Genomic DNA, 27,744 nt, shown 5'->3' with positions numbered 1-27,744 from the left:
GAATAGGCGTGAGACAGGAACACAGTGGTCAGCAATGGATTTATATCCTGAATCAGGGTAGATTTAGCATGCATTCACAGCGTTGGTTAGGAATGCTATACACAGCAGAACTGGTCTAGTGAGAGACCAGGACTGCCTAGGCAACCAACCAGAAAGCTTTCCCCAGCCCCAAATAGTACAAAGACAAACAAACAAAAAACTAACATAAGAAAAGCTACCCAAAGGCAAGTAAAGCTACACAATGAACATGATATCTAGACATTCAATCTCTGTTTCTCCCCTTCCCACTGGAAAGCTCAGCTTGAAATGTAGAGTTTCTTTTAATTTTACTTTTTGCAAAGTAACTGTTAAATGTGAGAGAGAGAACCTGGCAGTCTGACAGACAGTGTAAGGCCCCATACTAAGGGAAACTTGAGTTAGAGCAAGTCTACACTTAAAACGCTACAGCAGCACAGCGGTAATGCTTCAGTGTTGACATTCCCTACAGCAACGGGCGGGTTTCTCCCAGTGAGGTCATTTAACTACAGTGTTGAGAGGTAGTAGCTAGATCAATGGAAGACTTCTTCTGTCCACCTAGCACTGTCTGTCTAAGGGCATGTCTTCACTGGCAACGTTAAAGCGCTGCCGCAGCAGCTCTTTAACATGGCTTGTGTAGTTGCAGCATAGCTCTCCCAGCGCGAGGGGAATAGCTACCAGGGCTGGTGCACTGTCTACACTGGCGCTTTACAGTGCTGCAACTTGCTGCACTCAGGGCTTGGCTACACTTACAAGTTGCAGCGCTGGTGGAGGCTTTCCAGCGCTGCAATTACACCCCGTCCACACTTGCAGGGCACAACCAGCGCTGCAACTCCCTGGCTGCAGCGCTGGCTGAAAACCCATCCCGGCAGGGGTATAAGGAGTGCAGCGCTGGTGATCCAGCGCTGCTCAGCAGGTGTGGACACTCACCAGCGCTTTAAGTGTCCTCCAGGGAATAAGGAGTTATCCCAGAATTCCTGTTCAGCCACTCTGCTCATCAGTTTGCACTCTACTGCTCTTGCCTCAGGTGACCCGCCCTTTAAATGCCCCGGGAATTTTAAAAATCTCCTTCCTGTTTGCTGCAGCCAGGTGTGTGTGGAGTGCAATCAGTGAATCTTTCCAGGTGACCATGCCTCCACATGGCAAACGAGCCCCAGCATGGAGCAATGGCGAGCTGATGGACCTCATCAGTGTTTGGGGGGAGGAATCTGTGCAGGCACAGCTGCGCTCCGGCCGTAGGAATTACGATATCTTTGAGCAGATATCAAGGGCCATGCTGGATAGGGGCCATGATCGGGACGCACTACAATGCAGGGTGAAAGTTAAAGAGCTGCGGAGTGCCTATTACAAAGCCCGCGAGGGGAATCGCCGATCCGGAGCTGCCCCCACGACCTGCCGTTTTTACAGGGAGATGGACGAGATACTTGGGGGTGACCCCACTGCCAATCCCAGGATAACGATGGACACTTCTGAGCAGGCTGGGGGACAGGAGGAGGAGGCGGAGGCGGCGGGGAGGAAACCGCGAGTGAAGCTACTGGGATGGGGGAAGACATCCCAGAGTGGGCATGCAGCCAGGAGCTCTTCTCAAGCCAGGAGGAAAGTACCCAATCGCAGCAGCCAGCAGTTGCAGAAGGACAAGCAGAGGAGCGGGTTAACGGTAAGCGGCTTTTATTTTCTGGGTGGAAATGTTTCTGGAGAGGAAGGGGGGTTATGGCTGCATGCATGCCAGCCTCTAGATGTGGAATAGCCCGTTGATGTGGTCTATCACGTCGCGGTAATCTGCTTCAGTTATCTCAGCAAAAGTTTCATCCAGAGCGTGGGCAATATGCCTGCGCAGGTTTATAGGCAGAGCCACTGTGTCCCTTGTCCCAGTGACGGTGACGCGTCTGCGCCACTGTGCTGCCAGTGGTGGGGGGACCATTTCTGAACACAGGCAAGCCGCGTAGGGTCCCGGGCGGAATCCACATTGCTCTAAAAGAGCCTCCCGCTGTTCCCTAGTGACTCGCAGCAAGGAGACATCTTCCAGGATTAACTCCTGTGAAAAATGTTGGGAGACTCTTTAGTGAAGAGATAGGGAGATAAGATCACCCCTGCAGCTGCATCTTCACTCAACCCCTCTAGCACTCCAGATTACCCGAAGCAACCAGCTCCCCTCTATCACTCAAGCCTCACTTCTCCCTCTATAAGCACCCCTCACTCACCATTTCGTGGCTTCTGTTGTGTTATGCGTTTGGGAAAAGAATGCTAAAGTGAGAACTCCCTCAGTGTAACAATTCATGTCTGGAGATAGTGAATACAATGCTGCCCGTGTTAAATGTTGTCATTTCTGTGTTTCTACAGTGACCTTGACTACTGGACTGCCCAGATGTTCAACATCACAGAGGCTTCAAAATTTGAGAAAAAAATCCCCGAAAGAGCAAAGAGGACATGCTGAAAACTGTTCTTCATCACTCTGCTCGAGAGAGTAAAGAATTGAAGGAGTGGAGAGAGAAGGAGAGCAGGATCCGCAAGAGAAATGCAGTGGCCAAGAGGAAAAGCACGGAGCGGCTGCTAAGCATCCTGTCGCGCCAAGCGGACTCTATAGAGTCACTCGTTGCCATGCAAGCAGAGCACTACCGTGCTTCTCCCCCCCCCCCCCGTCCCAAAGCTTTTTGCCTTGTGCCCCAATGTCAGCTCAAACCGCCTTTCCCCAGCCTTCAGGTTCTTACCACCACCAGCTGCCTCCAACACCTGTACGTTCACCAACCAGCCCTGATACCTACCACCACCCTTACCCTCTGCACTCAACCCCCATCACCATGCAGTATATGCACCCTGAAGTGCAGGATTCATTAAACAGCACTCCAGACAGGACATATGCAAACTTGTGACTGTACAGTTCACCAACCCACACCCCTGCCCTCTTGTGTTCATGAAATGTTGTGTGTCTGTCTGTCTGTCAAGGAAGTTTTTTTCTTTTCAATAAAACAATTCTTGGCTTTGAAAACAGTCTTTATTATAGCAGATAGTTAAAGATAACTTAGCCCAGTAAAGAAAGAGGCACTGCAAATCATATTATTATTAGGGATAATAGAATAACAGTGTAAGCAGTGCAATTCACTCCCATGCAAGGCAGCAAACATTACTGTTGGCTTTCAGCCTCAAATTCTTCCCTCAAGGCATCCCTAATCCTTGTAGCCCTGTGCTGGGCCTCTCTATTAGCCCTGCTCTCTGGCTGTGCATATTCAGCCTCCAGGACTTGAACCTCGGTGGTCCATGCCTGACTGAATGTTTCACCCTTCCCTTCACAAGTATTATGGAGGGTACAGCAAGCGCATATAACCGCGGGGATGCTGCTTTCCCCCAAGTCTAGCTTCCCATACAGACATCTCCAGCGGGCTTTTAAACGCCCAAAAGCACACTCCACAGTCATTCTGCACCGGCTCAGCCTGTAGTTGAACCGGTCCTTGCTCCTGTCAAGCTTCCCTGTATAGGGTTTCATGAGCCAAGGCAGTAACGGGTACGCGGGGTCTCCAAGGATCACAGTGGGCATTTCAACATCCCCTACTGTGATCTTCCTGTCTGGGAAAAAAGTCCCTGCCTGCATCTTCCTGAACAGGCCACTGTTCCGAAAGATGCGTGCATCATGCACCTTTCCAGGCCAGCCTGTGTAAATGTCAATGAAACGCCCGCGGTGATCCACAAGCGCCTGGAGAACCATAGAGAAATACCCCTTACGATTAACGTACTCTGATGCCAGGTGGGGGGGGGGCCAGAATAGGAATATGCGTCCCATCTATCGCCCCTCCACAGTTAGGGAAACCCATTTGTGCAAAGCCATCCACAATGTCCTGCACGCTCCCCAGAGTCACGGTCTTTCTTAGCAGGATGCGATTAATTGCCTTGCAAACTTGCATCAAAACGATTCCCACGGTCGACTTTCCCACACCAAACTGGTTCCCGAACGACCGGTAGCTGTCTGGAGTTGCCAGCTTCCAGATTGCAATAGCCACCCGCTTTTCCACCGTCAGGGCAGCTCTCAATCTTGTGTCCTTGCGCCGCAGAGTGGGGGCGAGCTCAGCACACAGTCCCATGAAAGTGGCTTTTCTCATACGAAAGTTCTGCAGCCACTGCTCGTCATCCCAGACTTCCATGACGATGTGATCCCACCACTCAGTGCTTGTTTCCCGAGCCCAAAAGCGGCGTTCAACGGTGCTGAGCATTTCTGTGAATGCCACAAGCACTTTGGTGTCACACGCGGCAGGAGAATCGATATCGATATCATCGTCAGACTCCTCACTGTCACTTTGGAGCTGAAGGAATAGCTCGACTGCCAAACGTGTTGTGCTGGCAACACTCATCAGCACAGTCCTCAGCAGCTCGGGCTCCATTTGCCACAGAAATCGCGATTCACACAGAGAGTAAAACAGAAAGACACTCACAATGGCGCCAAACGCTGCCGGAAAGAGTGAATGCTGGGATGTGAAGCGATGCACCACGGGGCGCTGGCAAACAGGAAGCGGAATGACCCGCACACTTCCTTCCCCTTCCCACAATACTCAGCGCCAAAATGGGACGAGGTGCTCTGTGGGATAGCTGCCCACAATGCACCTCTCAATACAGCGCTGGAAAGTGCTGCAAGTGTGGCCACACTGCAGCGCTGGTAGCTGTCAGTGTGGCCACACTCCAGCGCTGGCCCTACACAGCTGCATGACCAGCGCTGTAACTCCCAGCGCTGCAACTTGTAAGTGTAGCCAAGCCCTCAGTGTGTGTTGCGGAAGTTGCAGCGCTGTTAATTGCCAGTGCAGACAAGCCCTAAGTCACTTATGTTCAGAGCGCCTTGAGTTCCCTATCTGCAAAGTTAGCAATTCCCCACTTCATTCACAAAGTGAGTGACACCCTATATTCCTTAGTGCTTGCAAAGCACTTTAGATCCTCAAAATATATAGCACTGAAGCATTACTTTATTTTCATCTTCATCAAAACATTCTATCACCTCATTTCCCCATCCCCTCCCCAAACCCACCAGGGCTCAGAGTGCAAACTAGTCTTGTGTAATACTCTAGTCCTACAAGAGAGCTAGTTAGTTTAAGGAAAGGCAGGCAAAATATCAAGAATATGTTGGTGCTTTAAATGTGCCCTTATTTTCCATGCATCTTCCCCTACAATGAAGAATACTGAGAATGACACTGGAATGTAATCCACAGGCATAAGCAACTGCAGTTGCAGGCAGAAGTTGGTTATGATGAAATATATGGGGTGGGGACTGAAAAAGAATGCTAAGCCTGCTATGAAATGTATCCTGAGAGCAGCTACAAGATTCTGAATTGGTAATTTAAAAAAATTGTTTTGGGGGAGGGGTATCAGCCTCATCCTTTACAGCAGTGGCCCCCAAACTTTTCAGGGTCAAGCCCCAACTTACCCCATCCATGCTCCCTGCCCACCAGGAGCTGGGGTTGCAGCTTCCGAGGTGAGATGTGGACATAGGCATGGGTACTAAGGGTGTGGGGGGTGCTGCAGCTGCCCCAGCTGCTAGCTCCAGCCTTGACCCCGCTTACCCCTATTCGGGTCTCCCCCTCCCAGAGACATGGCTCTACTCCCAGCCCCAGCTGAGGGAGGGAGGCACAAACAGGGGGAAAGGGGCTGGCTTTCAGCATTCCCACTATTAAAAATGTTGCAGTGCCACTGGATTTGGACAAGGGGTAAGGTGGCTGAGGCTAGGGGTGGGTCTGGGGCCTGGAGTGGGGACCAGGAACAGAGCTGCAGCCCAGGGGCCGGTAGCTGGGCAGCACTCCCTCCCCATCTTCTGTGGGGGGGATGGCCTGGGCCGCATTGAGCCCCCTGAACGTTTCTCTGTACCCCCCTAGGGGGGCATGCCCCACAGTTTGGGGACCTCTGCTTTACAGTAACTCATATTAAAAAAAGCGTTTAATTGCACAGAATAAAGATATACTAAGCAAAGGAATAGTCAGTTTTCTCCAATTCCAGCTGTCAGCCTCCCTGTCTCTCCTCCTAACTCCTCCCCCCTTTCAAACAGATGCACATTTTGGTTCACGGCAAGAAACTCTACTCAAAGCTTTAAGTTCCTGAAATGTGCCAGGCAGTGTTCCTCAGCACAGAATTCCTCAGCAGTGTTCCTCTTAAAGGAGCTCAACTTAATGATGAATTTCAATACAACACCTCCAAATATGATGGTATGAGCTCTCCAGTTGTACATCTTTCCCTCTTTAAACATTTCTGTACTTCAATTTTGCACGTTCTTTTAAACACAAAACACTGAAAGAACTGCACGCAGTAAAGCTTCTATAATGCTTCATTCTGAACAAAGAGGGTAGAACTCTACCCAGTTATTGTCTTCCACAGGCCTTGTGAAAACAAAGTTTTACATTCACACACAGCATTTCATTTTTCCAACATGGCCTGCTGTACAACCAATTTAACTGATGACACTTAAGAAAAATCTACCTCTGGAGAAAGAGGGCATTAATCTGGAAGAGAAAGCTATCCATTATGAGTACCCCGCCTGCTATGTTGTCACATTCATTCCTGCTACATCTAGTGCATGGAACTATACTTAGCCCGTCAGGAACTGGACTGAATAAGAAACTAACATTTGACATGTGGATTCTAGTTTACTTTGGCCATTTGATGTCACCTGTTTGGAATGTGCACATTGCAGTTTCATGTGTCACAGAAAAAGGCAAGAGGGCAGAGAGACTGTATGTCAAAGCAGGGACTATATACCGGTAACCTCAAAAGACCCGTCTGGTAGATATTTAAAATGGCTATCAGAGTAAGCACTGAAGGGATACTTAAATAAACCACTCTGACCACCTTAAGAATTTCTTCTCTATTTTAAGTTTTTAAAACAAAAAAAACAAAAAAACAAAAAAAATCAAAAACGTATACTCTCTACCACCACAAAAGCATAAAGTATAACAAAAAAAAATAGTGTGTTCTTTTAATGCCTGGGCTGTATGTGTATCAGTTAGCACACTATTCCCAGAGACACATACTGTTCTACTTACTTCACCAATGATGCTGGTACACAAACAGGCCAATGTGACCCATTTGTTTTAAGTGAATCCTGTCATTACTTTTACTCTCCTTAAAATAGTTTTGCTTCTTAAAATTATTTTTTTTTAAAATATGCAGGAACGAACCCAAGAAAATAAACAGTTATAAATTGGTAATCCCTTACAAAAGTACTAAACTGAAAGAAGGGGCTCCTTTTCCCCAGATACAAGTTTTAAGTGTCTCCTGCATCATTTCCTTCTACAATTAAACTTCAGCTTTCTGGATTTCATGCTTCTCTTTTTAAGACATTAGAGCCATTAGATGTACAGGGAATGAAATGCAGAAGATTTACAAGAAGTGAGGGGAGGGAAGTGGAAGCCAGAACAGCGCAGTATTAGACTATGAAGGCTGGCAAGAATACTCCTGAGTGACATATACTTCATAATTATGTTTTGTTGATCCCAGCTCAGTTTTGTGGAGATGTGCCAAAGAGAACACACCCTTTCAGTATGAAAGAGCTCAAAGTGTTTGTAGCCTCTCTCAAATGCCCTTTTTTCTAAATAGTCAATGTGCCCTGCATTTGAGAAAGACTAGGGCAAAGTGGTAGCCTTCTTAATGTTCAAGACAAAAGTTAAGAACAGTAATTATATTACAGCAATGGTTAGAAGCCCCAACCAAGATCACAACCTCATAGTGCCAGGCACTGTAAATATGCATGGAGACAGACAGTCCTTGCCCTGAAGAGCTCAATCTTAAAAAAAAGATGTAAAAGAGGATGTTTTCTCTCTCTCCAAGGGGCTCAGAGAAATTAAGCCAACTGCCCAAATTCACACAGGAAGTCTGACACAGAGCCAGAAATTGAACCCCAATTTCCTGAAACCTAATCCAGTGCCTTAATCATAAGACCATCCTTCCTTTCTAAAATACCTCATCCAACTGAAACTATAGTGCAATAATCAATTAGAATGTAGCTAGAATTAGCTCAGTGGTTTGAGCATTGGCCTGCTAAACCAGGGTTGTGAGTTCAATCCTTGAGGGGGCCACTTAGGGATCTGGGGCAAAATCAGTACTTGATCCTGCTAGTGAAGGCAGGGGGCTGGACTTGATGACCTTTTGGGGTCCCTTCCAGTTCTATGAGATAGGTGTATCTCCATATATTATTATAATTTCCTTAACATCCTTAAACCTAGCAAAGATTGCCATGGATTTTTTAATACTTAAGTGGTCAGGACACTGCAATTTTCCATCTCATCAAAAAGGATTTTGTTTTTGGTGAAGAGTTTAAAATAAAATAAAGCACAAACAAAAGTCATTAAAGTTTCCTCTTAAAACACACACATCACTACCTGTCCCTTTACTGTCCGAACAATTCACCTGAAAGCCTCCCAACACACTCGGCAACACCCAGCAACAGCAGTCATGTTAAAAGTCTACCTTGGAAGGTCTATTATCATCATCATCAAGTGTTAGTTTTCTAGACCAATGGAAAGATGAAAACTTGAAAGTAGCATTCACTATATTTTCCACTCTTGTGCAAATCAAGGCCATGGGTACAACAGCACTCCCTGCAAGAATCACCATCATAAATCCAGATATTTGGTCACAACTGATACATCCTTTTCAGGAAATGCCCAGGCCTGGAAAATACACAATACTTTAATTGACAGCCCTAATAGGAACATTCATTTATCACAGTTAACTCACACGATTAACTCAAAAAAATTAATCGTGATTAATTGCAGTTTTAATGGCACTGTTAAACAATAGAATATCAATTGAAATGTATTAAATATTTGGATGTTCTTCTACATTTTCATATATATGGTATTCTGTGTTATTGAAATCAAAGTGTAGATTATTTTTATTACAAATGTTTTCATTATAAAATGATAAAAGAAAAATAGTACTTTTTCAATTCACCTCATACAAGTAATGTAGTGCAATCTCTTTATCCTGATGTAGATTTTTTTGTTACATAACTGCACTCAAAAACAAAACAATGTAAAACTTTGGAGCCTAAAAGTCCACTCAGTCCTACTTCTTGTTCAGCCAGTCGCTAAATCAAACAAGTTTGTTTACATTTACAGGAGATAATGCTGTAATACTATTTCTTTTGTTCTTTTACAGTGCAATTACTTGTAACCAAAAATATAAAGTGAGCATTGTACACACTTTGTACTGTTTTGTAATCGAAATCAATTTGAAAAAGTAGAAAACATCCAAAAATATTTAAATAAATGGTATTCTATTATTGTTTAATCATGCGATTAAACACAATTAATTTTTTTAATTGCTTGACAGCTCTAGTTCCTATACAACTAAAAAAAGATTAAAGGATTTTAATGTGCTTTGCAAACATTAATGAAGCCTAATGACAGATTTTCTGAAGTAGCAGCATACATGTTACAGAAAGGGAAACAGAGCCAGCAACAGAGTAAGCAACCTGTCCAGCATCCCAGATTTCCTGACTTTGCCAGTGATTCAGATAACCTGATTTTTAGTCTTCTGATGTAATTAACAGATACTAACAGGAAACCCATAAGAAGGTACACCAGCTGAGAAACCAAAAAGAAAAAATGTAGCAAAATCCCATAGACCTAGTACATGGCAGGAGACAGTGAAAAGGAGCAACCTGCTCCCTTCACCCTCCTCCTGTAGCTGCACCGCCTCCAACTTCTATGCACCCACAATGCAGCTCATCAGCATACACACACACAAATCACTATCACAACTGCAGCTCCTCTCATCTTCCCTTAGTGGGAAAGGGCATGTCAGGAGCAACTTTCTGCTGCTTCCTAAACAGAAATGGGTGGATAGGAGAGGTGAAAAGGAAGAATCCCCTGCCCATCCTCAGTATTCTCTCCCTGCAACACCCATCCAGGCCCTTCCTTCCCCCATCCTGGCTCACCATTCAGAAGCCAGACAGTTTTTGGAATGACCCCAATCCCACAATCCTTTATGACCACAAAGTACCATGGGCTTGTGTTGGCCACAGAAAGAAATCATGAATGATTTAAGCCCCAGGTAGAAGAACTACTATAATAAGCAATACTGCCTCAGCACACTGCAGGCCCGAAACCTGCAACTGGTAAAGTCACACAGGTATTTCTCTGCTCTACACCCATTATTAGTCCCACAATTTTCATTCACTTGTTCTTGCCTTAAAAAAAAAAAAAAAGCAAGGAAAAACTAAGTAAGAACAAAAAAAGAAAGACGTGCGTTGTTACCTGAGCACCCACTAGCTGCAACAAAGCTGAGTTCACAGGGAGGAGATCAATATCTGTATTGATAGTGGTCTGGTCGAAGGGGCATGCCTTACGGTGGAGCTTGTTGAGGCACATCTTGCAGACAGTGTGGCCGCAGCCCAAGCTGATGGGCTTCCGGATCGTTTCGTCAAAAGTTTGTGTGCAAATTGGGCAGGAGAGAAAATCCGTCCATTGTGGAGCTTGTACAGGCATTGTTTCAGAAGTTAATTCACAAGACAAAATCTAAAGCACAGATTCCACTGGAATCAAAATCTTTGACAAAAATGTTTGTTTTTAAATATCTTCTGTAAGTACAGCCAGCCAGCACAGAGTGTGAAACATAACCTGGAAGGAAAGAGAAAAATGAAGTTAGCCCTCTGTACTGCAAGAGGTATTTTAAATCCTTTATGTTATTAATCTAATTCTTGAAGATGGACTGGCCTAGTTGAAGTGGGAGTGCAATTCAGTATTTAGAACAGGGAACTGAACCATGACCTCTGTTATACTGACAGCTTGGCCAAGTCACATAAACCCCTCAGTTTTTACATAGTTGTAAAAATGGGAATAATTATCTACCTTATGAATAAAGCTGGATAAACTGATATTTGCAAAGAAAGATAAAGGTCATGAAAAACAAATTGAGCAAATCAATATACAGATGCTCCCCAGGTTACGCAAACCCGCACTCAGGGGAAAAATTCCATAAGTGGTTATTTTTTTGTTTTTTGGGGGGGTTTTTGGGGGGGGGAGGGGGGGCAGTCAGCATAATTGTCAGGTATACGTCCCGAACGGAACGCTTGCGTAAGTTCGGGAGCATCTGTAAACCAGGTTTTAATCAAATAAATGTCAACATAAGGTTTTCCACTGGTTTATGGATTTAAAAAAACACCTTCAGTTAAACTGACACAAAGTTGTTTAGACAAGACTTGATCCAAATCCCTGTGAAATCAGTGGAAACGTTCTCATTGAGTTCAACTGGCTTGGGATCAGCCACAAAATGAAAGTGCAAAAAAAAAAAAAAAAAAAATAGCACTGTAACATGCGCACCTGGAAAACAGGACTAGCAACATCAAACTAATTCAACAATCTAAGAAATGAGAACATAGCCTGCACTAATGACATGACCCAAATATCAGATAAGATTCATAACAATCTATGCATGTTTTCAGAAAGAATTTTCCTCTAGAAGGTGAACTACAGAGCAAAAGCAGAAAACCAAGATAAATCTCAGGTTTCCAAGCAGCATTCAACTCAGACATTTAAAAAAAAAAAAAAAAAGATTCCCCCCTTCCCACCATCAAGTCATCTTGATACTTCCTGATTCACTGAAGATATCCTAGAACAGGGGTGGTCAACCTGTAGCTCCAGAGCCACATGCGGCTCCTTGCATAGGCGCTGACTCCGAGGCTGGAGCTACAGATGCTAACTTTCCAATGTGCTGTGAGGTGCTCACTGCCCAACCCCCTGCTCTGCCCCAGGTCCTGCCACTCCTTCCCCCAAGGCCCCTGTCCCTTCCCCCGAGCATGCCATGTCCTGTTCTCACTCCGCCCCCACCACCAGAGCCTCCTGCACACTGCAAAACAGCTGATTGCGGCAGGCGGGAGGGGGAGGTGCTGATTGGCAGGGCTGCCATGGGCAGGACATGCTGGTGAGGGGTAGTAGATTGGGGGGCTGCTGACATATTACTGTGGCTCTTTGGCAATGTTCACTGGTAAATTCTGGCTCCTTCTCAGCTGGCCACCCCGTCCTAGAGTGTAGAGTTTAGTGACAGGAGGGAATACGGGGTATGGGAGTGGGTGCGGTGTGCAGGAAGGGGCTCAGGACAAGGGATTGGGGCAGAGGAAGGGTGCGGGGTGTATGAGGGGGCTCAGGGCAGGGGTGCGGCAGGGGGTTGGGGTGCAGCAGGGGTGTGTGGTGTACGAGGAGGCTCAGGGCAGGGAGTTGGGTGCAGGCAGGAGGCTTAAGGCAGGGAGTTGGGGGGCAGAGTGCAGGAGGGGTTCGAGCTCTGGCCGGGCGCCGCTTACCTAAAGCAGCACTAGGATGGCAGCGGTGTGCACCGGGGCCAGGGCAGGCTCCCTGCATACCTGCCCTGGCCCCGCGCCACCCCAGGAAGCGCCGTGGCCCGTGTGTGGGGGGGGGGGAGGGCGCAGAGGGCTCTACATGCGCTGCCCTTGCCACGCCTCCAGGTACCTCCCCCAAAGCTTCCATTGGCCACGGTTCCCCATTCCTGGCCAATGGGAGCTGTCGGGGGCAGTGACTGGAGGCAAGGGCAATGCACATGGAGCCCTCTGGTCCATTCCAGAGGGCCGTTTCTGAGAGCGGCGTAGGGCCTGCGAGGCCAGAGGGGGTAATCCCACGGGCTGGATCCAAAAGTCCACCCCTGGTCCAGAAGATACTTCATCATCATCATTCTACAGCAGTAGTCTCCAATCTTTTTATGCACAAGATCACTTTTTGAATTTAAAATCAACCCAGGATCTACCCCTCCCCTTCCCTGAGGCCCTGCCCCGCTGACTCCATTCCCCCATCCCTCTGTCGCTCGCTCTCCCCGACCCTCACTCACTTTTAATGGGCTGGGGCATGGGGTACAGGCTGTGGACTGGGGCCGAGGGGTTCCGAGTGTGGGAGGGGGCTCCAGGCTGAGTTTGGGGCGGGGGTTGAGGTGCAGGAGAAAGTGAGGGGTCCAAGCTCTGGGATGGAGTTTGGGTGCAGGAGGGGGTTCCGGGCTGGAGAATGGGAGGGGATGTGAGGTGCAAACTCCAGCCGGGAGGCACTTACCACAGGCAGCTCCCAGCTGGCGGTGCAGCAGGGCTCAGGCAGGCTGCCTGCCTGCCTGCCATGTCCCCACGACGCTCCCGGAAGCAGCTAGCATGTCTCTGCGGCAGGGCGGGGGAGGAAAGGCAGCACGTCCCCGTGCGCTGCCCAGGCCCACAAGCACCGCTTCCGCAGCTCCCATTGGACAGGAACCGTTCAATGAGAGATGTGGGGACAGTGCTGGGGGTGGGGGCAGCATGCAGAGCCACCCTCCCTCCCCCCAGGAGCCAGAGACGTGCCAGAAGCCAGCCGCTTCCAGGAGCGGTGTGGGGCCACAGCAGGCAGCCTGCCTGAGCCCTACTGGACTTTTAGCGGCCCAGAAACGGCGATCGACTGGCAGAGGCTCCCAATGGATCGGTTGGTGACAACTGTTATCCAGACTGATGGAGACAGTGTGCTGGGAATCCCCACTGTGTGTCCCTGGCCTTGGGAACTAAATCAACAAACCCTGAGAGGCAGTGAAAAGAGGATTCTTCAGGAAGCCAACTCTGGACCATAATGAGTGACAGTGACTAGTTCCTTCTGAGCTGACAGATTCCACTGAAATATTTCAAGGGAATATAACCTGGGAAATCTTTCTTACTAGGTTCTGTTATATCAGATCACGATCTGAATGCCAAAAGAGGAAATGAATGCTGATAAGTGTAAGGAAGTACAAGATAAAACATCCCCTTGCTGTGAAAAAGAAAATTAAACAGAAGAAAATAAACAAAACTGCATCATGTATGCTATGAGAAACAAGGTAACAGACTAAATATGAATAAGAACAAATGATTAGAGTAATCTTTATCACGGAAAAAGCACTGTAAATGAGATACTACAAATGTCTTCAGTCTGAAATTTATCCTCTACCAAAAGTTATCAAAAGCCAGTGTGGCTGCATGGATTTAGTTCCATTCTAAACAGGATTTTCAACAAGAAGTTTTTATTTCTATTATACACAACTCTAGTATTTTTATAAGAGTATTTTCCCCCTTCCTGAAAATCATTTCCTCTCTGCATTGGTTTTCCCTTCAATCAGGAAGGAGCATACTTGTTTGCCATAATATATTCAAACAAAGTTACTATGCACACTGAGTAGTAGCCATTTGTCAAATGTTAGTAAGTAGGGCATTTTTACTTAAAAAGTACACAGTTTTAAATGGGAGACAACTAATGGCCTCCAAATTAGAACCTTTTTTAGTCAGAGGTACTCTGAAAACATTCACAACTAATCAAAATATTTTGTCTAGAAAACCTAGTTAAGTTTGTGTCCCAGAGTTTAGTATAACTGTTGTTCACAACTATCCTACCTGATCAAAAAAAGTTACCAGTTAAACCATGGCCAAGACTACCAGTATCACATATGAAGAACACTGGTTCAGTCAATAGTATCATACCATAGCAAGCACTCAGACAAAAAAAAAGGTACATCCCAGAAGTGTCACATTTTTCACCACACTTGAAGCCTTAACGTGTGGCCACTATCTAATCAGCCAAGGAGGAGTGGATAGGAATCAATACAACTCAGTCTGTTAATGAGGCTGTTATTGAACACCACAAGGCACTAGCTGGAGGCTTTGCCTATGCCAAACTCCAAAACCTTACCAGCCTATGGAACGAGAATTTGGAAACTTGTTTTTAAAGTAACCTCCATACCCCAGAATAAACACATTTCTATTTCATCCATCAGTCCTTGAAAAACAAGCCTGCTAGTAACACAGACATGCAAAGCAAATTGTTCTACTTCTTACAAGACTATGATGTCATTAAACAAACCTATGAAAAATAATCATTGATTCACATGAACCATATGAACCAACTATAAACATCACAGGGAATTTGCTTCCTATCGTTTGTATGTCTATCTCGGACACCTGAAGTAGAGTCATTCTTAGTTAATCAAACCAGCTTTTGCAGGGTATCACTATGCTTTCTTAAGATTCCAACAGAAGCAGGAAGCAAGACAAAAAGTGAAATCTAATATATGCACTATTTCCCATAAAGTAGTATGAAGAAGTTTGAACATGTAAGTGCCAGCTGTTTGAAGTTCCTTTCCATCAAAAAAGTGAAATTTAAAAAGCCAGAAGAATTCATTTTCCAAAAGAATGTATTATAATTCAAGAACAGTTTGGGCAAGTTATTTTATAGCTTTTAAAAAAAAAAATCAAATCAAATCTATGGCCTTAAACTAAACATGAGAAATTTCAGGCTCAAAAGAGTTGTTCCTTAGACAGTGAGAAAGTTTTTTTAAAAGACTTATAATGGAATGGGTAATACTATAACAATGGTTTCTCTACCAAGGGATTTAACCATGAGTCCATTCCATAATGTAACCCAAACAGTATTAAAATTCACACTTGAAACAATAGGACATTTTGCATTCATATTCCTATCCTGTATTCTACTTTTTTCATATTTACAGACTCCTGTACATTTTTTTTTTTTTTTTTTTTAAGATCTTGGCTATCCCAAGACAACTGGAGTAATGGGTAACATTTATCAGTTGTCCTGACAAGGTTCTTATACAAGACTTTCATTTTTCCACACTAAGAATATAGCCATGGAATCATCCATCTCCATGGCCAGACTGCAGAGTTTTGAAAGAAAGAAAATACACACATGCTTGTACAGGAAAACATTTGGGTGGCTCCTAATCAGCCTAAGCAAAAAGACACTGAATTGGTAGACTGCCCACTAGGAAAGTGCTGACTTGACATATGCCAATAGGCAAAAGAGGAAATATAAAATAAAGATAAAGTTGTCTAACTATAGCCATGGAAGCAAAGCTGCAATCCTCCCAACTTCCACTCGTCTAGAACAACAGGACGGTAAATCATCATGGTAAAGGGTGGGCAAGCAGACTTTAGTATGGAAACGTACCAGCAGAGGCACAGTTTTGGAAGGCTGGTACAATGCCACTTACAAAATTCAGCTGAAATTCCCCTCTTACTTGAGGGTATTTCAGATTAAGACCTGTGACAAACGTTGCTATGCAGAGTCAAGCAGCAGATAAGTAGCCAAAAGGCTCAGTCAGAGCTGGTCCCCTGGTCAAGAAAGGTGATAGCAACGAGGCTGGTGGTATATGCACTGATAAAGCATCTAAATTAATTAGCACCAAGGCCTCGAGCTGAGGAGGGGTACCAACCAAATGATATGCCGTGACTAGAAAGGAAGCACCAAAGGCAATAACGTGCATCAGTGGTAATAAAGGAAAACAATGCCTTTTTCTCTCTCTCCTTAGAATCCTTCTAAGGATCTGAATGTTCTCTTTCTTTCCTCTTACCCCAAGTAGCAGGGTGGATAAAACTCTTTAAATCTGATTTTTTAAAAATTAACTTAAATAAGATTTTTTTCTGTTTAAAATATGATTTTTTAAAAATAACCGATTTGAAATGATGGCAACCTATACGAAAAGCCCTAAAATTATAATCTATTAAAATCATTTACATTAATTTTTTTTAAAAAAGCAGTATATGTATGCTGGCAAGTTTTAAAGAAAGTGAAACCACTGAATTGACTGAAGTCACTGGCAAAGCACCTAGAACCAGAGTTTGAAGTGATAAATCAGCTTTTGACAGCAGTAGCCTTTTCTGCAGGTGGAGAAAAGCTATTTTCATTTCAGTTTATTCAACTACTTCAGTTCAGTGACTAGTTCATTCAAAGTTAAGAAATCAACTGGGAGGTGAAAAAAGCAGAAAAGCTTGTCCTCTTCCACGCTATGAATAAAAACCAAGGTAAGGATGAGATCTAATTCTAAAATCTTGAAGGACATGGTAATCTAGAAACAAGCAGTTCCATTTACTAACTACACAGAATACTTTGTTTAATGCTTTTCCAGATAAAAATTATTTTGATAAAAAACTTTTTTCTTATCTATCCAGCACATGTAAAAAATTGTTTAACTAAAACTATTTTAAAAATAATATTTTTGTGCATTTAGTTGAATTTGAATTTCTAAAGAGCTTGACAAATCATAAATAAAAATTGTATCTAGTAAAGAGATCATGTACATCCTTCACCAATTTCCAAAATATTGTAAAAAAAATTAAGAATCTGAATCAATAAGTTAAGCTATATAATTGCTTAAATGTGTACATATATAGCATACCCTCCCGGATAGCAAAAAGTACCAAGTTTAGGGTAAAGGCTATGTTTAGTTGCAAATCAACATGTTTTAATGGTTAACAATCAATGAGAATCAGCTTCTCGGAAAATAACTAAAGTACAAATGCAAAATAAGATTAAAATTGATTCTTTAGATCAAGTTTTTCTGCTTGCTGATTTAAACCATTATTAAAAATTGGTGATTTAAATAGCTTTGATTTAAAAAAAAAAACAAAAACAATCCACCCTGCTTAATTGGCTCAACAGCAACTCCAGAGTCTTGGATCTCACTCGTGGCACAGAGCAGTGTCAACGCTAATGACATGAACAACCTTTTGTGCCAATGGTGCAATATGGGAGACTTTTGGGGGGATGGAGCTTGCAACATTGGATGGTGACAGATGGGAAGCTTGACCCCGGCCAACTGTTGTCTTGGAGAGAGACTTACTGGGCCCAATAACATCAATGGCAGCACCAAGACTGAAGCAACAGGGCATGTCTCAGGTCTCTTTCCAGAAGACCTCAGCACGGAGACTGGCCTTCTTACTCCCAAAGGAGTGATGGAAACAGCAGGCTGAAGAAAGCCACGGGCATGTCTATTCTTCCTTGTCAGGGAGTGAAGGCACAGCAGATCATGCACTGGGATATGATGTTGGTTTCTCTCAGACACACAAGACAGCTAATCTTGGAATATATAGCTCAGCAAGATGCCCATCTTTTTAACCCCACGTGGAGTTTGGGACTTACCACAGCCTCAGAGTTAATCTAAGGTGAAAGGCCTCTTTACAATACAGTATAATTAAACAACACTATAACTAGCTCAAATACCAGGTAGTTCTGTAAGTTCTCTGTGGCAAAGGAATTAAGGTGGTTGGGGGTACACTCCCTTCTACAGAGCCAACTATGTCAGCACAGCACTTTCACCCACCAAGGATATTGCTTTTCTACACAATTGTATGGCTCAGTGCCAGAGGCAACAAATCTTGTACCTGGAATGCACAGAAGCCCTTGACAAATATTCATATACAGTAACTCCTTAAAGTCATCCCAGTTAACGTTGTTACGTTGCTGATCAATTAGGGAACATGCTTGTTTAAAATTGCACAATGCTCCCTTATAACGTCATTTGGCAGCCGCCTGCTTTGTCCACTGCTTGCAGAAAGAGCAGCCCATTTGAGCTAGCTGGTGGGGGCTTGGAATCAGGGTGGACCAGCAGCCCTGCTATCAGCTCCCCACACCCTTAAGTTCCCTGTGCAGCAGCTGCCCAGCAGGCTATTAATTGCCAGGCAGCTCAGCTTTGTCCCCGCCCCCCACTGCCATGTGCTGCTCCTGCCCTCTGCTTTGGAGCTGCTCCTGGGAGCCTCCTGCTTGCTGTGCAGGGGGAATAAGAGGGAGGCTAATGTCAGGTGTCCCCCTCCCCCCACTCCTGTACTTTACCTTATTTTCACAGAGCGGGCGGGGGGAGAAGATGGGGGACACGACGGAGCTCAGAACCGAGGGAGCTTGCTGGTAGCAGCTGCTGTCTCAACTTGCTGATCTACTTAAAGAGGCAGTGTACTTCAGAGTGGGGTCAGCGTACTTAACCCTTGAGGGCTCAGCCAAGTGCTAGTTCATGAGGTGCATTTAGTAGTAAGGCATTTCCTGGGAAATATCCCACCCTCTGACTTCACCACCTCAACCAAGCTTCACAATCATCATTGGTGTGTACAGTATTAGAATCACAGAATCATAGAATATCAGGGTTGGAAGGGACCTCAGGAGGTCATCTAGTCCAACCCCCTGCTCAAAGCAGGACCAACCCCCAGACAGATTTTTGCCCCAGATCCCTAAACGGCCCCCTCAAGGATTGAACTCACAACCCTGGGTTTAGCAGGCCAGTGCTCAAACCACTGAGCCCTACCCCCCTAAAACTGTTCGTTTAAAAGCTTATACTGTGTATGTATGTATGTTATGTATGTCTTGCCTGGCGAAAAAAAGATTCCCTGGATCCTAACCCCCTCATTTACATTAATTCTTATGGGAAATTGGATTTGCTTAACATCATTTCGCTTAAAGTCGCATTTTTCAGGAACATAACTACGACGTTAAGCGAGGAATTACTGTACAAATTTCCTGCTAAAAACCAGTATAGTCCCTTCTTTCTCAGTCTTCCCACTACATAAAATCCATACATACTCTTCACCCACCACCCACATCCTCAACATCTTATATCTGCCAGTTTCTCTTCAGGCTCTATTTTGGTCTCTCCTTTCTTTACCACAAGTGATCAGAATAGTGATAGCAGGAGATAAGGACTTTAAGCATTGCATATCAGAAACTACAAAATGGATTTCAGACTGAAAATCATGTTCTACCAAATACAAGAGTTGGAGAGCGCTAGTGTGGGCTGCATCGAGTTATTCTTATCATCATGCGGTTTCCAGGACTACTCACTTTACTCTCCCTGAAAGGCCACACATCAGTGACCTTCTTAGTAGCTGAGAAGAGCTAGAGGTAGTTCACTTGGCAATCTGCTAGTGGCTGGTCTTTCATTTGGGGCAAGGCGATTCCTAGCAAGTTACATTAGTGAGTTTTACTGTCCTCTTCCCTGCCAGCCCCCAAACTTGCTCATGAACTCAGATGCAATGTCACTTGATTGATGAGCATGGTCCCCACCTTTGTGTGTCTGTCCCTCCTTCATGGACTCATTTATGCCATCTTTCTTTTTTGCATCTCTGGCTCCTGACTAGAATCATACTTGTGCTAATGTTCTTGCCCAAAGCTTTTGCTGTACAGCACCAGAAAAAGCAGAACCAACTCAGAATAGAAGGAAATTCTGATCAGTTTCATGCTTCTACACCAGAGTTTGAAAAGTAAAATTGCACTGAAGAGTAGAACAGATACAATCCTCATAAGAGGAGGAAGTGGGTGCATGTAAGGACAGGAGATTCCTTTGACCCCCACAACTACATTTACTTAGGGATACTGGATTCAAACAAAAGAAAGACAGCAGCCCAGAACAAAGAGATCATAGACTATTTCAGTACTTCCATTCAGTACCTCCACTCAAACAATATTATTCTATACTCTGATCACTAACTCAGAACTTTAGTGAAAGTTAAATGGAGTTTATAGCAAGCTTCCTGGGCTCCCTGTCTGTGCCTCCAGATCTTACTACTCACTTTTTCATGATCTACAGCTACAAAGAGCTTAATCTTTATATATAGTGTCCAACATCTTGATAATCTTTTCCTTTCCAAGCTAAATAATCTTCCTCAGTCTTAATAATAATAATAATAATCATCTTGATCTTTTAATAGAGAATTCTCCATGGTCTCTACAATAATTTTTGTTGCTCTCTCCTGAATCTTTTCCATTTTTGCTAATGTAACGCCAATATTTAAAAAGGGCTCTAGGGGTGATCCCGGCAATTACAGACCGGTAAGTCTAACGTCGGTACCAGGCAAATTAGTTGAAACAATAGTAAAGAATAAAATTGTCAGACACATAGAAAAACAAACTCTTGAGCAATAGTCAACATGGTTTCTGTAAAGGGAAATCGTGTCTTACTAATCTATTAGAGTTCTTTGAAGGGGTCAACAAACATGTGGACAAGGGGGATCCGGTGGACATAGTGTACTTGGATTTCCAGAAAGCCTTTGACAAGGTCCCTCACCAAAGGCTCTTACGTAAATTAAGCTGTCATGGGATAAAAGGAAAGGTCCTTTCATGGATCGAGAACTGGTTAAAGGACAGGGAACAAAGGGTAGGAATTAATGGTAAATTCTCAGAATGGAGAGGGGTAACTAGTGGTGTTCCCCAAGGGTCAGTCCTAGGACCAATCCTATTCAATTTATTCATAAATGATCTGGAGAAAGGGGTAAACAGTGAGGTGGCAAAGTTTGCAGATGATACTAAACTGCTCAAAATAGTTAAGACCAAAGCAGATTGTGAAAAACTTCAAAAAGATCTCACAAAACTAAGTGATTGGGCAACAAAATGGCAAATGAAATTTAATGTGGATAAATGTAAAGTAATGCACATTGGAAAAAATAACCCCAACTATACATACAACATGATGGGGGCTAATTTAGCTACAACGAGTCAGGAGAAAGATCTTGGAGTTATCGTGGATAGTTCTCTGAAGATGTCCACGCAGTGTGCAGAGGCGGTCAAAAAAGCAAACAGGATGTTAGGAATCATTAAAAAGGGGATAGAGAATAAGACTGAGAATATATTATTGCCCTTCTATAAATCCATGGTACGCCCACATCTCGAATACTGTGTACAGATGTGGTCTCCTCACCTCAAAAAAGATATTCTAGCACTAGAAAAGGTTCAGAAAAGAGCAACTAAAATGAGTAGGGGTTTAGAGAGGGTCCCATATGAGGAAAGATTAAAGAGGCTAGGACTCTTCAGTTTGGAAAAGAGAAGACTAAGGGGGGACATGATAGAGGTATATAAAATCATGAGTGATGTTGAGAAAGTGGATAAGGAAAAGTTATTTACTTATTCCCATAATACAAGAACTAGGGGTCACCAAATGAAATTAATAGGCAGCAGGTTTAAAACAAATAAAAGGAAGTTCTTCTTCACACAGCGCACAGTCAACTTGTGGAACTCCTTACCTGAGGAGGTTGTGAAGGCTAGGACTATAACAATGTTTAAAAGGGGACTGGATAAATTCATGGTGGCTAAGTCCATAAATGGCTATTAGCCAGGATGGGTAAGAATGGTGTCCCTAGCCTCTGTTCAGAGGATGGAGATGGATGGCAGGAGAGAGATCACTTGATCATTGCCTGTTAAGTTCACTCCCTCAGGGGCACCTGGCATTGGCCACTGTCGGTAGACAGATACTGGGCTAGATGGACCTCTGGTCTGACCCGGTACGGCCTTTCTTATGTTCTTATGCTAAGTCTCTTAAAATGAAGCAAATAAAACCTAATGAAGTATTCAGAGTGTGAGACCATCTGTCCAGTGTACATAATGCAGCTATAAACAATGTAATATTTTTGTCTAACCCTTAGTACAAGCTAATATCTCAATTATTTAGTGTTGGCCACTGAGCAGACGTGCTAAAGGATAACATCCAAGATGACTTTTGGATCTTTTCCCGCCTTGCCAAGAGGTTACGACAGATTCATAAGCGAACTAGATATGAATTGTTTCAAATTATTCCTTCTGGTATACAGTGCCTATCATAAAATTCTATCATGAAGTTCACCAGCTTTATAGTTGTCCAATTACCACTTTTTACTAAAGAGTTTATATAGTTCTTCCTAGTCTTTACTAACAAAAATAATCATGTCACCAACAAATGTTGCAATCTATTTATTCATCATAGCTCAGGGCCTGCCTTAAACACAAGCAGATGCTAGAGGCCACGGAATGCCTCAACAATCCATGGCTTGATTCCCCACTCCAACAACAGGAATGAGGTGAGACTGGAGACCTACAACTAGAACTCATGGAATTCATTTTTTTTTTTAAATAGTTGTGTGGAGTTTGGTGGGGGGAGATAGGTCCTGCCCCAGCCTGGTGAGAAGTGGAGGCCCACGGGGAAGAGACTGGAGAGACTCAGCCTGGTTCCTCGCCCTGGGCACTGCAACCTGGTGCACAAGTTGCAGCAACACTCAAGTCTGGCCCTGCTGCCCCCCCATCATGAAGAAGAAGTGGCCAGCCAAACCCAAAGGGCACTGAGACCCTGTGCCAAGTCACAATGCCACTCCCTCAAAATTTAACCAGTCACTCCCCTCATGATGGAGCGGTGGCTGAGCCAAACCGGAGCAGTGTTTCATTTTATTTTTTATATATATATTTTTTTTAAGGTTTATTTCACATTTGCAAAATACAGGGGTTCTATCTATAAGGCTCAAACCCCAAACTCAGCTAGGATCCTGCAAATCAGCCTGAGAGAAATACTCTTATTCACTACTAGTCACTGTCAGTTCAAACTCCAACTCTGTACCCCACAAAAATCTTAATTACCATTTCATCTGTTTACATGGACATAGCTCCTGGCTACTCTAATTTAATATTTTGCAAGTAGTTAATAACATGGCATTAACTTTGAAAATTGCTATTCCTCAACAGCACCATAAGTAAGGGAAGGTAAGGTTGTCAAACTATATTTTCTATCCACTAGAAGAATAATTTTCCAGGTATGTTTCCTGTTGCCTTTATTCATCCTTTGTTGTGGGAACTTCTGATAAATCTACCCGATGGAAAATACATGAATTTTGCTGCACCTTCCCCTTAGTTGGTGGAGCACATCCTTTGGATTACTCAATTATTATATTCCTCCTACACTCAGGATTATTAAAAATAAATACAAGTTGGTGGCTCAGGCAAAATGAATTGCTTGTCCAAGGCCAGTTCCCAACGGGCAAGAGTTATCAGAGAAGGAGGGAGAGGGAGAGACCAGACCCCACATCTGAAAAACCAGCAAGCACACACAGAAGGGTTTAAGGAGCTTACAGAATAAACCATCTTCTCTGGACCCTCCAGGACAAGGCTGCAACCTAGTAGGAGAACAATATAGGGGAGCTCGCACTGCCACTGTCATGTAGGACCCAAGGTGAGAGGACTTCATTCTACAAGCCTGTCAATGACTCACTTTTCACCAGCACTTTACATTAAAATAAGTTATCTGTTAACAGAACTGTTCTGAGTTTCGCCTATCAAAAATTATTATGAATGCACTACAATATTTTCTTTCATTTCCCCTCAAGATCATTTCTTTTTTTTTTTTTTTTTTTTAAAGTCTTATAAAAACCTTACATTTCTTTTAAAAGGTAAAGAGAAATTAAAAATATTTTACCTGACTCCTTCACCAGCCAGAAGAAAATGGTTATTTAGATACAGTTCAAAACTGTGCAGCATTTTCTTTTTTAAGAACACACAGAGCAGCCAACTGCAGCATTCATGAAAAGGGAAAATTATGTTACACAATGTTTCCACACCCAGCTCTGCAGAATAGCATCTGAAAATGAAAGCTTACTTCTGATCACAAACAATTTTTGTATGTGGGGGAGGTGGGAGAAGAGTACGAAGAGGAGATGCCAAGAGAAGAGATTCTTACCGTCATTTGTGGAATTTCATAACCATCACAAATATGCTTGGGATATTACTGCATGGGTACTGTATTTTAAGAACAATGAAGGGGGGAGTTCGCTGGACTAGTCATACACAGTGTTCGTCAAATGACTGCACGTTCTAAGTGCTTCACTTCCTCATTCTTTACACACACACACACACACACACACACACACACACACACACACACACAGCCATCCACCTAAAAGGCAGCAGAGTTCTGTGACAAAAGCAAGTCCTGAAAAAGCAGCAAAACCCAGGTGGTTTATGCCTAAAAAATCCTCTCTCCCACCCTTAAAAGGATACTGCACAGTAAATCACATGAAATACAATTTGCAGAGTAGATAAACTCTCATTCAATGCAGAGTTGTTTGTGCACACTTGTGTTTCATTTTTAAGCTAAAAAAGAAATCATAAAACCATGTACAACACACGAATGCTAATTCCAACTCACACAATCCAAACAAAGTTAAGGCTGAAGTTTCTTTACCTTCAATTACATATCAAGGTTGCAATATACAAGGAAGGGCTTTGTCCCCTCTATAGGCCAACTCCCATTAGCAGGAATGGGAAAGTCAGAAATCCCCTTCCTGACACATACCTCCTCATTATGTAAAAAAGTCACTTGTTTGGTAGCCAATAAAATATTTTAGCAAAAACAAGGACCTGTTAAGGACAAGACATTTGCCTTCACTTGAAACGTCCTAGTTTCTAAGAACATAAAAAATCCCTTATACCACCATAGCACCTCCTATCAGAGCACCTTACAGACATTAATGAATTAAGCTTCACAACATCCTGAGAAGCAAGAATCAATTTATTTTTACAAGTGGGGAAGCCTGAGGCTTAGAAGGGTTAAATGACCTCAACTGAGAGACCTTGGGTAAGAGCTGGGACTAGGACTCCATTCCCCCTCCCAACCTGCAAGACCCGTGCTTCAGCCACAAGACTATTCCTTGCCACCACGGTTAAAACTGAAGAACATTTACATCCTTTATACATCTGTTGTGGTGTATATATGAAAGTTGTGTACATTTTAATATAGAATAGCTACAGTTCTCTTTATAGGATATAAAACAAGAACTGTACATTTTTAAAAGCCAGTCAATGAATTCTCAATGAAGTATACAAGAGTTAATTTAGCAGGCCATAACAGCTTCACATTTTATGGTAGAGACTCTGCATCTCTACTATTTAAAAGAAAGGAGCAATCCTTGAGGAGGAAAATAAATAAATAAATAAAATCAGTAGACTCTCAGGTCTTTAGCCTGAAAAAAATTCTACATGTCACCAGCTTAAGTGCACATGGTTTAGAAGAGGTTAGGGAAAAGAGGGGGATGTCCAGAACTACATCCCTTCATTGCAACTAGAGGGTCTTCACGTACCTCTAAAACAGCAGATCTTGTTGAGCACACATTTTCCTACCAAGCAACTGCAATTTAGGTATATGGGCCTCTAACTAGCAGTTATGCACTAGGGCTGAAGTTGGGGAAAAGGGTGGGGAGGAGCCAAGTAGCTGAAGAGAAAAAAGAAAAAAAAAGTCACCTTTTCAGAGAAAAGATATTAGATCCATGGGTCAATAGACAAAAAAAAACTCCATCCATTAACCTTCCAAAGCAGAAGTAACAATAAAACAAAACATCTGGCCTCCCCAAAAGTAGATGTTGGAGTTTGAAGAGCTGTTGTCTAAAAATACATATAACCAAATTTGAATTCCAATGGGGGAAAATGCAGGTCTGAAAACTAATGCTGACACCTCAACAATTTAAAACTGATTTTATATATACACCTATTCAGCTAGATACTTATATGGTTTTCATAATCAGAACATCCTGGTGGCTCCCAGGTACTAAAAAAAAAAGGGGGGGGGGGAGAAGGGGAGGACACCTCTCTCCTCCATCCCAGTAGGGTAGGAGGAATTTGCTCAATTAAAGTGGTTTGTGTGTATGTGCAGACTTATAGCATTGGTAAGGTCTGCCCTGGACCACATGCAGCTAATCCACGATAGGGAATATTTTTACAGTTCAGCCAGCATAATTTGCTATTTGATCACTCTGGAAATGATGGCAATTATGGAGAGACAGACAAGCTCGTCCCGTTTGCATATCTTCAACTTCTAACTTCCTTCAGCAGGTTCACAATTTAAAAAGTAAGTTAAAAAAGCAGCTGTAAAATAGGGATAATGAGATTCTTACCCTTTCAAAACTGCTGTGGACCTATGGATAAAAAGCATTATGTGTAAACGACTACTAATAAATATTGTAATTATTCCCAGAGACCAAACTTCTAGAGCCTGCACTTTACTCTCTAGAAATAATACTATTTAATATTAAAGGAGAATGAAAACAACAAAAAGATAGATATTAAGAGCCCCTTTTCCTGCAGAACTTAAAAAATTACCATCACCAGTTTGGTACTATAATCTAATCATCCATTTCTGACAAACACTGGCACAGCAGCCAATAAAGATTTGAATTTAAGAAATCCTAAAAAAAATCCTGTTTCCACAGTAATTTCTTCTTCATATTTCAGACCGCAACAAATGCAAAAAAGTCCTATCTACAAAAGACAATTTAAGGTCAGTAACTTTTTGAATTCCCATTTATTTTTAAACTTTATATTTTTCAGTGAGTTCCCGCATCCGTTTCATCCTGCTATGAAGTCATAAACCTGTTTGTGACATCACAGAGATACCACAGATATCACAACACTATCAGAATATCATTACAAGACCACAACAGGATAGAGAATGAGACAGTAGCTGAATGGAGAGGTCTGTGAAAACTGGCAAAAACCCCAACCAATACCTCGTAATGCTTTCTTTGGCAGCATATATTCTTCAGATGGGACATAAAGAAAAGATTAGCATAGCCCCCATACAAACATAAAACAAATTTGTGAAGCACTGTATATTTAATCCTATTCTTTTAAAAGAGATCAGTTACCTATTTGTGGAAATGCAGAGAAGCCTAGAATTAATCACACTTCTTTGTACTCAAGGAGCACAAGATTTACATGTTGTTACGCTTGGGCCTGTAACCTAAGTTACCAGCCTCCAGTGGCTTTTTGCAAAGCAATGCCTGAGCTAGATCATGGAGCATTTTGCTTTTCACCAACTCCACCTTTTCAGACTTGCTCCAGAAAACAGAACCGACATCCCAGAAACAGACATTCAATTTTTTATAATCTAGAGGACTTGAAATCTATGGTAAAATGTTTCTCTAATAAATATTTTGCTAACAAACTGCCAGAACCAGTCAACAATAAAATAACCTTGACATCTGTTTCTTACACAATGACATCAAATTCAAGAGGCCTATATATGAGTGTGAAGTACTGTCTTCCCCTGCCCACAATTCTCATTATTTATACCCATTTCAGGAGTGAGATTGAAAATATAAAAAAAATGGACAAAAAAAACCCCAGCTACATTGGCAAACAAAATCAGGCCATGCTACAATCTCCAATTGTTCCCTTAGAGGATCTGCCTCATAATCCCTCGAACTTTCTCTAG

The 27,744-nt window shown here is 43.2% G+C and overlaps 1 protein-coding gene across 7 annotated transcripts in view; it reads right to left on the bottom strand.

Moving 5' to 3' along the window:
• The window catches only part of RC3H1 (ring finger and CCCH-type domains 1), a 114,595-nt gene that overhangs the window by 42,822 nt on the left and 44,029 nt on the right, over window positions 1–27,744 (bottom strand). For all 7 annotated transcript variants that reach the window (XM_045027045.1, XM_045027050.1, XM_045027047.1 and 4 more), the window contains exon 2: window positions 10,239–10,601. In XM_045027045.1, the coding sequence (XP_044882980.1) occupies window positions 10,239–10,469 (231 nt within the window). In that variant the 5' untranslated portion in view covers window positions 10,470–10,601. The remainder of the gene's footprint in view (window positions 1–10,238; window positions 10,602–27,744) is intronic.

Source organism: Mauremys mutica, chromosome 8 (genome assembly GCF_020497125.1).
Source record: "Mauremys mutica isolate MM-2020 ecotype Southern chromosome 8, ASM2049712v1, whole genome shotgun sequence".
Lineage (NCBI taxonomy): Eukaryota > Metazoa > Chordata > Testudines > Geoemydidae > Mauremys > Mauremys mutica.
This window is presented reverse-complemented; position numbering and strand designations above follow the sequence as displayed.